The sequence below is a fragment of the Phytophthora sojae genome (assembly GCF_000149755.1).
Source record: "Phytophthora sojae unplaced genomic scaffold PHYSOscaffold_4, whole genome shotgun sequence".
Taxonomy (NCBI): domain Eukaryota; phylum Oomycota; class Peronosporomycetes; order Peronosporales; family Peronosporaceae; genus Phytophthora; species Phytophthora sojae.
The window spans coordinates 5817816-5831115 of NW_009258118.1; the positions used below are offsets into that span (position 1 = coordinate 5817816).

Sequence of the window (13300 nt, forward strand, 5' to 3'; positions counted from 1 at the left end):
GCTCCCCAGTAATCACGCAGCTAGGGCCGGATATGCCGTCCCATCTACTTCATCGAGGAAACTTCACGTTGACAGAACACTTACCCAACGAATAGATTGAAAACGAATAACCTTTTCAATTTCAAAATGGCAAAAGAGCATTTATTCCGTAAACTGCAGCAAATTTCTATCACGAAAAGAGGGCATCCAGGCGAAAAGTTTAACAGCGAGTAAGCTCTGCTACATGTGATCTTGCCACCATCAAAGCTTGTGCCGAACTTCGCAGGATCGGCTCCTAGGTATGTACGTCGCTAATAGTTCCTGAGAATTGTCTCGACCCGCCATAATACTCGCCGTGTCGCCGTCTTCGTCGTTGGTCTGCTCGTCGCTCGTCGTCTGGCACGGCAGTCGTCTCGAAAGTGGTAGCAGTGGTAACCTCGATTCTCATTCGGCATTTTCCCTTCAAGCCCTCAAGCGCCTCAATATCACTACTCGACCTCAAGCAAGCATGCGTCTCTCCAACTCTCTCGTCGTGGGTGTTGCGGCCGTTCTCCTCGCAAGCGGCAACGCTTTGGCTCCAGCCACGGGTGCCGGCCAGGCTACCGTTTCGAGGCTGGCGTCGTTGGAGTCGGGCAATCAGATTGATGGCCTTGCCAATGAGAACAAGAGGTCTCTGCGCGGCCGCGAAGCTGCGGACAACGATGACGGCGCTGTCGACGAAGAGAGATACCAGCAATGGAAAATCATATGTAGCAAGAATTTGTGCGACTATCCTGCGATCGTACTTAATCGAAGTGGTGTGTGACTTTTGGAGCTAGGCGCCAGACGCCCGCGGGCGCACGTTCATCGTGCCCCCGAATCTGAACGCCGCCTTGGCCATGGATCCGTACGCCGACATACTCATCAATCCAGACGCCATCACAACCATAAATCCAGACGCCAACATGCCCACGAGCCCAGGCGCCACCTTGACCACGGGTCCGGTAGGATTTTTTACTACCCTTATTTCACCCTGACCGGAACTTTTACCCGGACCTTTTTCCCGGGTAAAACACCAGGTCAGGCCAAACACCCGGGTAAAGCAAGAGTGTGCATTGAAGTGATATTTAATAGCAGTGTTTAATGTAAGTTATGGTGTGTGTTGAGTTATGCAGGTGCGTAGCTCGACGATTCAGCGCGTCGCAGCATGATCGCAGTCTGGGGGCTAGAATGACCACTCCTCCACGCCATTTTCTTCATCTGGATCGTGGTCACTGTCCGAGTCAAGGAAGAAGTTGTAAGTGTTAGCGTGGTCATCAATTTCCTGCTGCAAGTCTTCGGCCGACTGCGCATTTCGGGATGGCTCGTCTTCCTCCGAAGAGTGATCAGCTTCGCCACTACGAGCTGATTCGTCGGAGCCGTCGGACAGGTCGCCAAGCTCATCATAGTCACCTTCATCTTCCGACTCAGGCGGAACTTCAAATGTTGCTAAGTCGAGCAAGGCCGCCAACACGCGCGCCAAACTAGGGGCAGCCGGCAACTCAATGCGTGGTGGACGCTGTTTCTTCTTGCGTAGACCGCGCGTGATGTTGGCTTGCCGCTGCGCGTAAGCAGTTGAAATTTTGGCAATTGTAGAAACAAAGTGTCGAAGCTTGGGGTGGGTCTTGAACGCGGCGTTCATCTCCCTGTTAAACCTCTTCAAGGGGTTGTTTGTGCGTGCCACGATAGTATTGGCGATACCAAACACATTCCACTCTGTGATGTAGTATCGCTCAAGCCAGGTTTTTCTAAAGTAAACCCAAAAACGTTTCCACTCACGGCGTGAGTATGGACAATTGTTCGCGATGCACCTCTGCTTGATCTCCTGCTTCACCCAAGCGATGCCCTTCGGATCGACGAGGTCTGGATCAATTACAGTGAGAATGTCCAAGACGCCAGACTCCATAGCGATAGTCACTTCGTCGTCGGAGATGCGCTCGTCTTTCAGTCGCCGGCGAATGGCTTGTTTAAAATGGAAGAAACAGCCCACCACTTCAGCGTTCGGGAACCGGGTCTGAACAGATGAGATGAGGCTAAACTCGAAATCACATACAATTTCTGCAGGATTGAGCTTTTTGCCGGTGTCGCGGTAGATGAGATGCAGGATATCGTCGTACATGGACTCAGTCTGGGACGTACAGAGCACGAAGTATACCGGTGTGAACAGGTTACACGCTGGGTCATCCACCATTAAGATCAAGCACTGGCGAAATCCTCGTGGTACAGATCGAAAAGTACCGTCGAGGAAAAGAGATACGCTGTTGTAGAGTAGGAGCTCTTTCGGCGCAGGATGGGCCCAGCCTAGCACACGACTTGGTGCTTTCTTTAGGATCGGGGTGGGCCGTTACCAAATGGAACCGGAAGAATGGGATGGCCGAGTCTTTCACTTTGGAGAAGGGAGGGACTTCCACAACTCCGTGAATATCACCACCGTAGTATCGGCGGCGAATGCGACGGATATGCCCGATAACTTGCTCCTCTGTCAATCCGTCTAACAGCTCTTCTCTATCGGGACCGTAGAACGCCTCGCATACTTGCTCCCAAATGTCGCCCTCTGGCATTGTTGGATTTTGGGTTGCTAGCTGAGCTGTAGTTCGTTTCATTGCGTCGGTCTCATCATTGAGTTGCCCATTCAATACCGGGACCGGACGGCACGTGTGTTCACCCTCCACCCACCAAACAGCGGCCGGGGTTACTTTGAGCGTGGCCTTACAGCCAGAAGTCTTCGAAGTACTGCAGCGATATGCAATGTGCTTCGTCGAGTACCAGTTCTTGCAATATCGAAAGCCCTTGTAGATCTTGATCGTTTTGGACCCTCGCTTTTTCTTGGCTCGTGGCATGGGTTCCTGGCTAGCAGGTGGTAGCATCATGTGATCACCGGCAGCTTGGACTTGGTCAGATGGATCATCGAGGGACAGCGCTTGCAACTCGAGAGTGTTCCCACTCGCATCATTGCCGACCTTGCGACGGACGGAGCGCTTCTTTTTTTGCTGGGTGCCCTGGCGGGTCATCAAGACGTCTCGAGAGTTGGTTGTGGTTGAACAGGGAGCTGCGCTTGTGCGGAAAGCAGGAAGATGGTATGTGCTGCTGCCTTACCAGTATTGCCATGGGGCCTTCCCATGGGGCCTTCCCATGCGAGAATGCTGCGGATAAGTATAGTTTTGTGAGAGATTTGGATAATAATAGTTTCTTAGGGTAGATGGCGATGTAGATGATATATATGCCCGCATGAACTTGGCAAATATATCTTCTCCGGGTTATTCTCAGGTCATTGAAAACATGCGCTCTTTTTCAGTAAGAAAGAGTTCCGGGTAAACGTGCCGGTCAGGGTGAAATAAGGGTAGTAAAAAAGGTAACCACGGGTCCGAATGCCGACATGCTCACGAACCCGGACGCTGCGGATCTCGCCAGTCAGGTACAAGCAGTCAAGCACAATGTGATCGGCCAGAAGACTGTGAAGACGTACGTTCGTGGAATATGTCGTTATGTAGCATGGCTTTACAAGAACCAAAGAAATGTTCTGAGCGATGCATGTCTTGGAGCCTTGCAAGATGACGACTTCGACCCTAACGAGTTGGAGATGACGTCGCTAAAACAGAGCAGCATTGCTGACTTCATGACTGAGAATCCTGGGGTATCTCCTATTAACTATGATCAGCATCGCGCTGACGACTTCGAGCAGTTCCTGCTGTCTCTTCGGAACCGTAGCGGATATAAACCTGATCAATCCGTTTACGACTCGATGCGTTCAAGTTTGTTTCATTTGTATCGAGGATATGGGCGGTCGATGACACCAGAGTTTGCTGCTGATTTGACGGTATTTTTCAAAGGCCTGAAACGCACTGTTGCGCGGCGCAACCACGATGCTGGTGTGAAGCTGACAGAGGGGGAGGAGCCCATGTCATTTTCGCTATTGCGCTCTCTCTGTGCTGCGTTTATCAAGCATGGTGACGAAGAATTTCTTTTTGCGCACGCATTTCTACTGTTGAGTTTGAATTTGATGTGTCGCGCGGGCAACACGGCTTCAATTCATTCCGGTCATATGAGCTGGGATGGAGACGCGCTCGCAATTCTTTTCGGGCACATGAAAAACGACCAAGACGGCTCCCGGCCTCGCGATGCAAGGCACGTGTACGCGAACCCCTTTGTCCCTGAAATCTGCCCAGTGTTGACGCTAGCGATGTATGCTGCTGTACTGGGAATCGACGATTCTAAGATATCCCCCGGTGGTAACCAATATGATCAATTCTCAAAGATTTTAAAGCGCGTCATGCAGGAAGACGAGATGAAGGTATTGCTTGAAAATGAAGGATTGGTACCTTCAGATATTGGAACACATTCCGCTGAGTGAGCAGCATCCATTGTATCGCATCGCGCTTTTCGGAAATACCAGAGTAGTTTCCCAGTTGCAACAGAAAGTGGTTGAAATGTCCCGTTGTCGATCTTCTTTGTCGTCAACAGAGCTTAATGCCAGTATATCGCGGGTACTTAATGACTGTGGAATAGCTGAGCTAGTTGCAGCGGTCCGAAGCCATTTACCCCAGCCATTGGGTTGCACTACAGAAGATTCTCAGGACCGCCTAGATGTAGATGATAACGATGGAGTCCAAATGGCTACACAAAACCTGACTCTTACGAACTCAAGATTGACGCGAGCACCTGCTGATTTTACTATTCCCAGCATGTCGTTAAGGTGTGCTTGGGAGCACTGGTGCTGTGGTGACCCATCTGGGCGAATTGGTCCATATCGCTTCCTGCAGTGGCAGGACCTTTCCACTTGTGGGAAGCGGAAGACGCTCTCAGCCTATCGGTGTATGATGATGGAGATACAAGCCAAAGTTCCGCGAGGCTGCTGGATATCAACCCCAACGGTGCAGCAGGCTCGCGAAATGCTTCAAGGCGCTATTCCGAAGTTTCGTATCAGCGATGTAACACCAAAAAATCGTCAAAGGCGCAAAGGTCAGCTCAAATGGTCTACTGCATTGAACGAGATTCGAGAAATTGCAGTAGATCGAGCCAAGACGCGTAGGTTAGCGTCGAAACACCAACACACGTGCATATAAGCAAAAGATAATTCAGCTCGTCTTACCTGACGTCGTTGATGCAGTTGCCGAGGACGAGTAGTATGGAGCCTAATGGGCGCTGGTGTAGCCAGGGCGCCTGGCCACGGGTTCACGCTGCATTATACGAAGGCAATGCGCGACGACGCACTACAGACAACGACTTACAAAGCCGGCAGACACAAAAAGCCGGCAGACGAAGTCAAGCAAAGCTTAACATGAGCAAACCAGCCAATCAGATTCAATCAAATGACTTCATCTTTGTATACCATCTGGTTTTGTGTACTTTATATGCTTTCTTGTGTACTTTATGCAACACATTGTGTGTTTTATGACAGTTTTACAGATTTGACGGGAGGGAATTTATCGTTGTTTTTATATAGGAGGATGGCATTAAGCATGCCGGCTTTGTAAGTCGTTGTCTGTACTGCCTGTCGCCTCGAACTTGTGGCTGTATAAACTGCGGTTGTTATGCGCCTGTGTGGTATTGAGTTTCGAGGTTCACAGTAGTTTTTCTGTGCGTTTGATGCACACGAATTCGTTACGACTCTGCATTTCCACCAGCTTAACAGCAGTTTGTACGCGCAGACGCACAGGAAACGCAAAAGTTTTGATACAAAAATGAGGTCAGACGCACATGAATTCAAGAGAATCGACGATTTGGTCCTAGTGTGCGCAGGTACACGTCCACAGTTACCATGAAAACCCAAGGAAACCGTGGATGTTACCGTGTACCAGAATCTGATAACACGTTTCCTGCTCATGGGACCCCCTTCGCCAGGAAGCCTGAAAGGACCCGATAAAATGTTACAGGTGAAGCTTTGGGATCTTGACTTCAACATTGCTTTTGAAGACGACCTTTGACCATGCGTTGGCTATCGTGGGATGGATAGATAGCCTTATGCGGTAAATGATCTGTGCGGTAAAGCTATTCATAGTCGAGCACTGTTGCAATATTGCCTCATTCCTCGATTTTCTTCAGAAGCCGCACCCAGTCGTCTACGTACACGCTAGCACTTCCTCTTCGTCAGTATCGCTGTTTCCCCGTCTCCAACATAACAACGATGCTTGGCAGACTCTCTCGGGTACTTCCACGTCGCCAACGGCAGGGACAAAAGGGACCAGGCAAGGTCTAGTGCCGTTGGCAAGTCTGGTTGACGAGCGATCGGTGTAGACGAAGGATACAGCAACAGCGACGAAGAAGTGGGGTAGACTGATGGTGAAGGCGGGTGTAGCATTACATGTAGTGAAGTCGACGTGGAGAGCTATAGCGCGACATTCCAAGCCTATTAAATATAGGGGGTAGTAGGTAACTGTGACCATTGTGAACCAAGCGGTACCAATGTTACTGTTACTGTGTACCTCGCCGAGGAAACAGTGGATCTGCACACACTATTTGGTCCAGGGTAAGTGGACTGACCTCTTTAAAATACGGAGGGGCAAATTCCACTCTAGGGCCACCGTCGAGGACAAGTTGCTGAAGCACTTGAGCAAGGATCAGGTCGACACTATTCTCACGTATTACTAGGCGGAACCCACCCTGCGAGGTTCGGTACCTGCTTCAGCGGTCTTGAAGCACAGAGAGGCTAACCAATGGCATTGGTGGCTTTGTCACGTGTGGCGAGTTCTTGATCAGAGATAACAAAAACAGCTTGAGAGAATACATACGCTGACACCTTTTCTCACCCAGACCCATTTTTCTTTTTTTTACGTTGACAACCAATTACTTTGATATTTATCTGGTTATAATTTGTTTAGCCGAGAAGTGTCTGGTCAACTTTAAATACAGCAAATCAGGGTGTTTCCGCCACAATGGGCAAGATGGGTTCCACCAATGCGGGGAGATCGCGTGCAGCACTATAACGGTCGTTGACAATGGAGAACGGAGCACTGAACTCTGAAATAAACCTCACATTATAGTGTGAGTAAGTAGTTTCCACCGCAGTGTAACGGAGGTCGGAAACGCGTTTTTCGGGTTCGACGTAAAAGAAGGCCATGTACAACGACTTCAACACACAAGATCGCATCAGGGAACGAGTCCGACAAGATGCCAAGCTCCTTCCCAAGGACGACGAGTCCATGATGCTGTTAACGGCCTCCTCGGGCTTGTTTTGTCCGTCTTGTCCCAGCGACCTGACCAACGGAAGTCTAAATCTGGGTGCACGGTTCAAGCGGTAGTGTCGAGGAGGTCGAGTAGGTGAGCTGCTTCATTCGGTCTTTCGCTCAGCGCTGAGCGATTCGACCATGTGCGCTCGCAAGTAGGCGACGCAGAATTTTAGCCCTGGCGGAGACGGCGAAGCGGACGGGTCAAGCAGCCAAAACCGGCCACCACAGAAGGGTTCACACGGTTTATCCGGCTGGCCGTCCAGCTTGCTTCGACAGCGCCAACGCTATCTGTTGTGGGCGCGCGATGGCACAAGTCGCTGCCTGAGGGGGCTAACCAGAAGAAGACTGAAGCGTGCTCAGCTAAGTATTTGTATCTGATGTTTGATTAGGCTGTGTCTCCAGGTATAGCAACGCTCGCTCGATCTACTCAACCCCCCGGGCCGTTTAGCGGAGGAATAGGCGGAGATGGCGTGTCGAAGACGCTCAAGCATGACACCATCTAAGCAGCCGTGAAGTGGACGAACTACAAGCAGTGATTGCTCGAACACCCATCATTGGGTGGCATCATGCTGTGCGTGGCGGGCCATTTACAAGGCATACTCGTGCTCAAACCGAAGGGGGGCCTGTGGGTGGATCGAGGGCGGAGCAGCTTGCCGGGAGGGCGGCGAACAATGGAGCACGGTTCGTTCACACGTTCACCGCTCTAGTTACTAACGAAAGATTGTACTGTGTTGTTGTTTGGCCAGAGCACTTCATTCCCAGTCAACTCGGCTAAATGTGGGGTGCCTCGGCTTGCCATGCGGTTCAAGCCGCACCGAGGCTAGCCTCATTAACTGAAAATGAAGCAGCTCTAGCCCCACATGGATTCTTTTTTTTTTTTAAATAACGTTGAGGTGTATTGAGTTACTGGCCTTGTGGCCGAACAAAGATTCTTGCACAAGAGAGGAAATGAGTAGTTTCCACCGCAGTGCAACGGAGGTCGGAAACGCGTTTTTCGGGTTCGACGTAAAAGAAGGCCATGTACAACGACTTCAACACACAAGATCGCATCAGGGAACGAGTCCGACAAGATGCCAAGCTCCTTCCCAAGGACGACGAGTCCATGATGCTGTTAACGGCCTCCTCGGGCTTGTTTTGTCCGTCTTGTCCCAGCGACCTGACCAACGGAAGTCTAAATCTGGGTGCACGGTTCAAGCGGTAGTGTCGAGGAGGTCGAGTAGGTGAGCTGCTTCATTCGGTCTTTCGCTCAGCGCTGAGCGATTCGACCATGTGCGCTCGCAAGTAGGCGACGCAGAATTTTAACCCACCCACCATTCCCGAGGGGGTGCCTCGGCATGCCTTGTGGTTCAAGGCGCACTGAGGCTAGCCTCATTAACCCCTCCAAACCGGGTGCTGCATAATGCAGCTTAGATTTGAACCTTTAAACTGCATATATGCAGTTTAAGAAAAAAATGACTTGGTTTTTGTATGATTTGTATTTTCCCATGACAAGAGGTATACAAACTTTAAGATAAAAGTTTGCATTGTTTCTGTTTACGCCTTTCTTTTTCTTACATACGAAGGGCCACTCATTTGTCTAAATTCGAGATATAGGAATTTGCAGTTCTTGAAAACTGCAACTGATCTGCGACTATCTTTGGAGGGTTGCGGCACGTTCCGGGCACGTTCCTGCATTGGCTGGACCACGCCGCCTTTTCGAATTCAGCCTCATTCGAGAATATGCGGCCGGAGGAAGTATGTCAAGTCAAGGCGATGGTGAAACCGTGTGGAAAGATCCTGCGCGACTGCGAGGTCACAGCGCGTGATCTATCGTTCAGGTCCGTCTGGCGAGAGCTCAAAGCTCAATGCTGGACGCGGAAGGTGCCGCCACGACGAAGTCTGGACGATCGCTACTTCTACGTCAGACCCGGCGGCAGTACAAGCGGGGCGTCAGGCGTCGACTACTTCATGGGCGAGGAGGGAGTGCTGGAGTATTATGCGAACGGTGGGTTTATATTGAATGATTTGTATATATACAGAACTGACACAAATTTACTGCTTTACTTCTAGTTCTTCGGAGTCGTGCGCGTGTCCCCGCCGCGACGTCTGCCTCCTTACCGTCGACGCAACTTGCTCCTGGCGACGCCCAGTTGGAAGCTGCTGCTCATGTTGTCAAAGAAACCTACGGCGCTGAAATCGAAGCTGCAGAAGCCCGAGTGCGCGAACAAGCGCGAGTCCGAGCTGCTACTGGCTCACTGGCCTCTTCGAGCTCAGTACCACAGCCTACACCAAGTCCGCTACCTGCTCGGCGTCCCAGCGCTGACGTGGAGACGCCTCCAGCATCAACTTCGCGTCCGGTACCTCCTCCACCGCCCAGCTCCAGCAAGGAGACGTATCCCGCTCCTGTATCTCGCGGCCACGGAAAGCAGCAGGCAAGCCGCTCGGTCCGATGGTCACTGGAGCCACCATCGACACCGTCGACGCCAAGTCGTGTCAACCGTCGACCTTCGCGAGTATTGATCGCGACCTCACCGCATCTCGACCAAGGTGGATCAAGTGATGATGACCCAATCTCGAGTGCTGCGAGTGCACAAGAAGCCGTCGATTCCTCAAACGACTCGAGTGACGGTATGTTGCATCTTATGCTGACTGATATGCTGCATTTTAAACGGAATATTATGCAGCATTTTATACTGCATGCTATGGTGTATCGTATTCTGCATACTATCCTGACTGTATTGCTGAATACTAACATGCTGTGTTATTCACTGTAGATGGTGCAGTCACTCATGAAAGCACACCGGGCGACGAGTTGCTGGCCGACAACATTGACGACAGCTTGAACACCGTGGATGCAGCTGACGGTGCATCATTCGGAGCCATGGAATCCGGGGATGAGGCTGAGAGAGATGACGTGGAGACTGGTGAGTACGGCTCGGACGACGATGCGGAGCAGTGCGCAGCTGAAGATGTTCACGATGATCCTGATGAGACTGAAGAGGAGGTGGCTGCAGAGGTGCTTTTCGCTGAAAACTTCCTCGAGTCATTTGGAGGCGACGACGAGGTTCTCGCCGGAAACCTGGAGAACGATGTCCTGCGCAACATGACTGCCACAGGTTGGGAAGACGTTGTCGAGCCCGACATCCACAAGCACTTGATGGCTCCCTACGAGCCCATCGACAACGCGTCTAGCTACCCTGCTTTGCGCCAAGGCTACTCGGTGCCAACAGCGGATGCGCTTCGGCGAGGTGACTCCCCCGTGGCGCTATTCTTCTATTTCCTGCCAGTGGTGCTGTGGCAGCACATTGCTGCTTGCTCCAACGAGTATCATCGAGAGATGCTTCCACAGCGCATCGACGAAACGTATCGGCGGTACCGACGGAAGCAGCGCCTCAATTCAGACCTACCGAAGAAGACACGACGCGACATTCAGCACGATTTGGAAGGAATGAAGCCTATTTTACCTCACGAGTTGTGCCAGTTCATAGGCTTGTTGGTGGCGAGGACGATTGCGCCCAATCGCGAAAAGCTTTCCAACCACTGGAAAACCGCTGACAAAGGTGTCATTTCGCGCGGGTGCTTTGGCTCTGTGGTCTCTCGCGACCGTTTCATGGAGATCTCTCGAAACCACAAAGATCCACGCGCTCACACGGATCGCGCTTGGAAGATCCGCAAAGTGGTTGAAGTGCTTCAAAGGACCTTTGCGCGTTGGTATATTGCGCCTTTCCACCTTGCCTTTGATGAGGCTGTGCAACCAAGTCGCTCAAGTTTCCACAAGATGCGTGTCTACATGAAGGATAAGCCTCACAAGTGGGACACGAAGCTCTTTATGCTCTGCAGTGCTGTCACAGCGTACTGCATTCGGTAAGCTTTTTTTTGGTCGATTCAACTCACTATACTGTATTATGCAGTTTAGGCTGACTACTTCTGTTTTACTTATGCTGCATATCGACAGGTTTGAGGTCTATTGCGGCAAAAAGCAGCACGCAAGTGATGCACACAAGCCGGATATGAAGTCCGCTCCCGCCGCCGTCGCGCGGAACTTGCTGGAAGTGTTTGGTCGGGATGCCAGGAAGCAAGGAATGCGGCTCGAGGTGGTTGACCGCTTCTATACTTCAGTTGCGCTCGCGATCCAGCTACTGCTGATGGTTTTTTATTGCGTTGGGACAATCATGACGAATCGACTTGGGTATTGCAAACAAGTGATTGAGAAGAAGAAGAGCAGGCCCGACTCCATTGCTCGAGGATCCTTCAAAGTGGCCAGATCTCGTATGGTGCCGAACATGACGGCAATAAGCTGGTGGGATTCGCGCCCCGTACACTTTCTGTGTACTGGTGGCAGCGTCGAGATTGATCGCGTCGTGAAGCAAGATCGGTCTGAGAAAGTCGAGGTCCCGTGCCCGAGGGTGATCAAGGACTACCACGCCTTCATGGGTGGCGTGGACGTCCATGACCAGCTGCGACTGCAACGATATTCTCTACAACGCGCTCTACGATTTCGCAAGTACTACAAGTCGTTGGTGCTGGGATTGATAGACCTGGCTATCGTGAATGGGTACATTGTGCATAAGGCGTTTCACAAGAACAAGGAGTCACAGCCGCTTTCTCACGTCAAGTGCATGAAGTTGCTGCACTTGCAGCTATTCCAGCTGCAATCATCGGACATGTATGAAGGGAATACTTTTGAACGCGGCGCCAAGCCACCCAACCGGCCTATGCTCCCCTATCGACCAGCAGCACCCAGGCACCTACCAAGCATACTGCGCGTCAAAGTGATGAGTGTAGAAACCAAGGCTCTCAGGCAAAACGTCGCCAGCGGACCTGCAAGGTCTGCTCCATCCTTCGCTCCGGCGCCCAGCGTGCTTCCACGACTACCTACTTCTGCAGCAACTGCAACAGCACAGGCCCGATTTACCTGTGTATGCGAGCGCGCCGCAAAGTCCGAGATGTAGCAATGATGTGCTGGGATATCTGGCATAAAGAATGGATGAACGGCAAGCTGGTCCCCATGGACAATGGTAAAGTGATTCGGATCCGTGTCAAAGCCGACGAAGACTCTGAGGCTGCGCCATCAACACCGGGAACGCCTGCAACGCCAGCATCGCACAAGAGACGCCGGACAAGCCAGTAGGAGTTAAGCTGCATATTATCGTGTCGTTATGCTGAATATGTGCAGGATAAGTCTGTTTGCATCACCAATCGTTTGCATAAGCGTAATCGTGTGTACAATTCGCTTTTTATATTGTACCTGTCTACTCCCGTGCTCATCTCGTTTTGCATCCTGCCTACCTTGTCTGCGCTCGGTCACATCTCAAGCACCATCTTGGCAGTCCGTTTTACAACCGTTTCAAGATGTATGCTTACCAGTGAAATATTTGGATATTTAGCTCACTCAGATTTTGTATGGTGCAAACAACAAGTAGCTGGCAATCAAGTGATTGCGTTACGTTGTAGAGGCGACCCCCCCACCTTTGTATATGCATCTTTGTATGGGAAGTTTCATTTTCCGATTTTTAGAGAAACCGTGCTGCACCCAAGCGGAGTGTGCTCAGGTTCTGTTCGAGGGCTGCCTCGTCCCTTTCGTGATAATGCTATTGTATGCAGCATAAAGAGTCATCTTTGAAAATAAGAATGCAGGATAAGGCAGTTTTAGCACCGCTCACTCACCAAACTCTCATCTCAGGATAATTCCCCTCGCCCTCGCCTAGCCCATTGTATACAAATGTCATCCCGGTTTGGAGGGGTTAACTGAAAATGAAGCAGCTCTAGCCCCACACGGATTCTTGCACAAGAGAGGAAAGTGGTTTTCCTTCCTTTACATGCGAGGATCAGTTTGGGGGGCAAAGCAGTACGTTCTTGGTTATCGAAGGCAGCCTAGGGAGTGGTGTGGTGGGTCTAAAAATCTGATGGCGCACGCGGCGTCGTACCGGTGCTTGGAGTTCCTGGCCGTGCCTGAGTAGCTTGTGTCCGTCGACGCGAGACCGCGAATGGCCGGGCAACTCCCAACGTTGGATGCAGTCGAGCGGAATATTGGTGTGAGGTGTGAAGTGCCACAGAGTTGATAGGATCAGTGTGTGAGTCAGGAGTAGTCTTCCTCTCATCGTATATAAATAGCAGTCGTTCTTGGAGCAAAGGATGCTAAACAAATTCGTCTTATC

At 51.2% G+C, this 13300-nt stretch overlaps 6 protein-coding genes across 6 annotated transcripts; 5 read left to right on the top strand and 1 right to left on the bottom strand.

Annotated features, from left to right (window-relative positions):
• Positions 1-487: 487 nt before the first annotated feature.
• PHYSODRAFT_286080 (hypothetical protein) lies at positions 488-784 on the top strand (the record flags this gene model as incomplete). The annotated part of the gene is made up of 1 exon (XM_009529203.1): positions 488-784. One exon carries the CDS (start codon positions 488-490, stop codon positions 782-784), a length of 297 nt encoding a protein of 98 aa, XP_009527498.1.
• Positions 785-793: 9 nt separating this feature from the next.
• Positions 794-3008, bottom strand: PHYSODRAFT_332233 (hypothetical protein; the record flags this gene model as incomplete). Its single annotated transcript, XM_009529204.1, has 4 exons — positions 794-946; positions 1205-1745; positions 1809-2125; positions 2346-3008. The coding sequence occupies 4 exons, from the start codon at positions 3006-3008 to the stop codon at positions 794-796; spliced, it is 1674 nt and encodes a 557-aa protein (XP_009527499.1).
• Positions 3009-3409: 401 nt separating this feature from the next.
• On the top strand, positions 3410-3988 carry PHYSODRAFT_415190 (hypothetical protein; the record flags this gene model as incomplete). The annotated part of the gene is made up of 1 exon (XM_009529205.1): positions 3410-3988. A coding segment is annotated over one exon (579 nt), but the record flags the coding sequence as incomplete, so codon positions are not given.
• Positions 3989-4039: 51 nt separating this feature from the next.
• On the top strand, positions 4040-4348 carry PHYSODRAFT_503454 (hypothetical protein; the record flags this gene model as incomplete). The annotated part of the gene is made up of 1 exon (XM_009529206.1): positions 4040-4348. One exon carries the CDS (start codon positions 4040-4042, stop codon positions 4346-4348), a length of 309 nt encoding a protein of 102 aa, XP_009527501.1.
• Positions 4349-4607: 259 nt separating this feature from the next.
• Positions 4608-5060, top strand: PHYSODRAFT_503532 (hypothetical protein; the record flags this gene model as incomplete). The annotated part of the gene is made up of 2 exons (XM_009529207.1): positions 4608-4807; positions 4922-5060. The coding sequence occupies 2 exons, from the start codon at positions 4608-4610 to the stop codon at positions 5058-5060; spliced, it is 339 nt and encodes a 112-aa protein (XP_009527502.1).
• A 3855-nt stretch (positions 5061-8915) lies between these two features.
• Positions 8916-10632, top strand: PHYSODRAFT_417474 (hypothetical protein; the record flags this gene model as incomplete). Its single annotated transcript, XM_009529208.1, has 3 exons — positions 8916-9147; positions 9926-10113; positions 10315-10632. Coding segments are annotated over 3 exons (738 nt in total), but the record flags the coding sequence as incomplete, so codon positions are not given.
• Positions 10633-13300: the final 2668 nt, after the last annotated feature.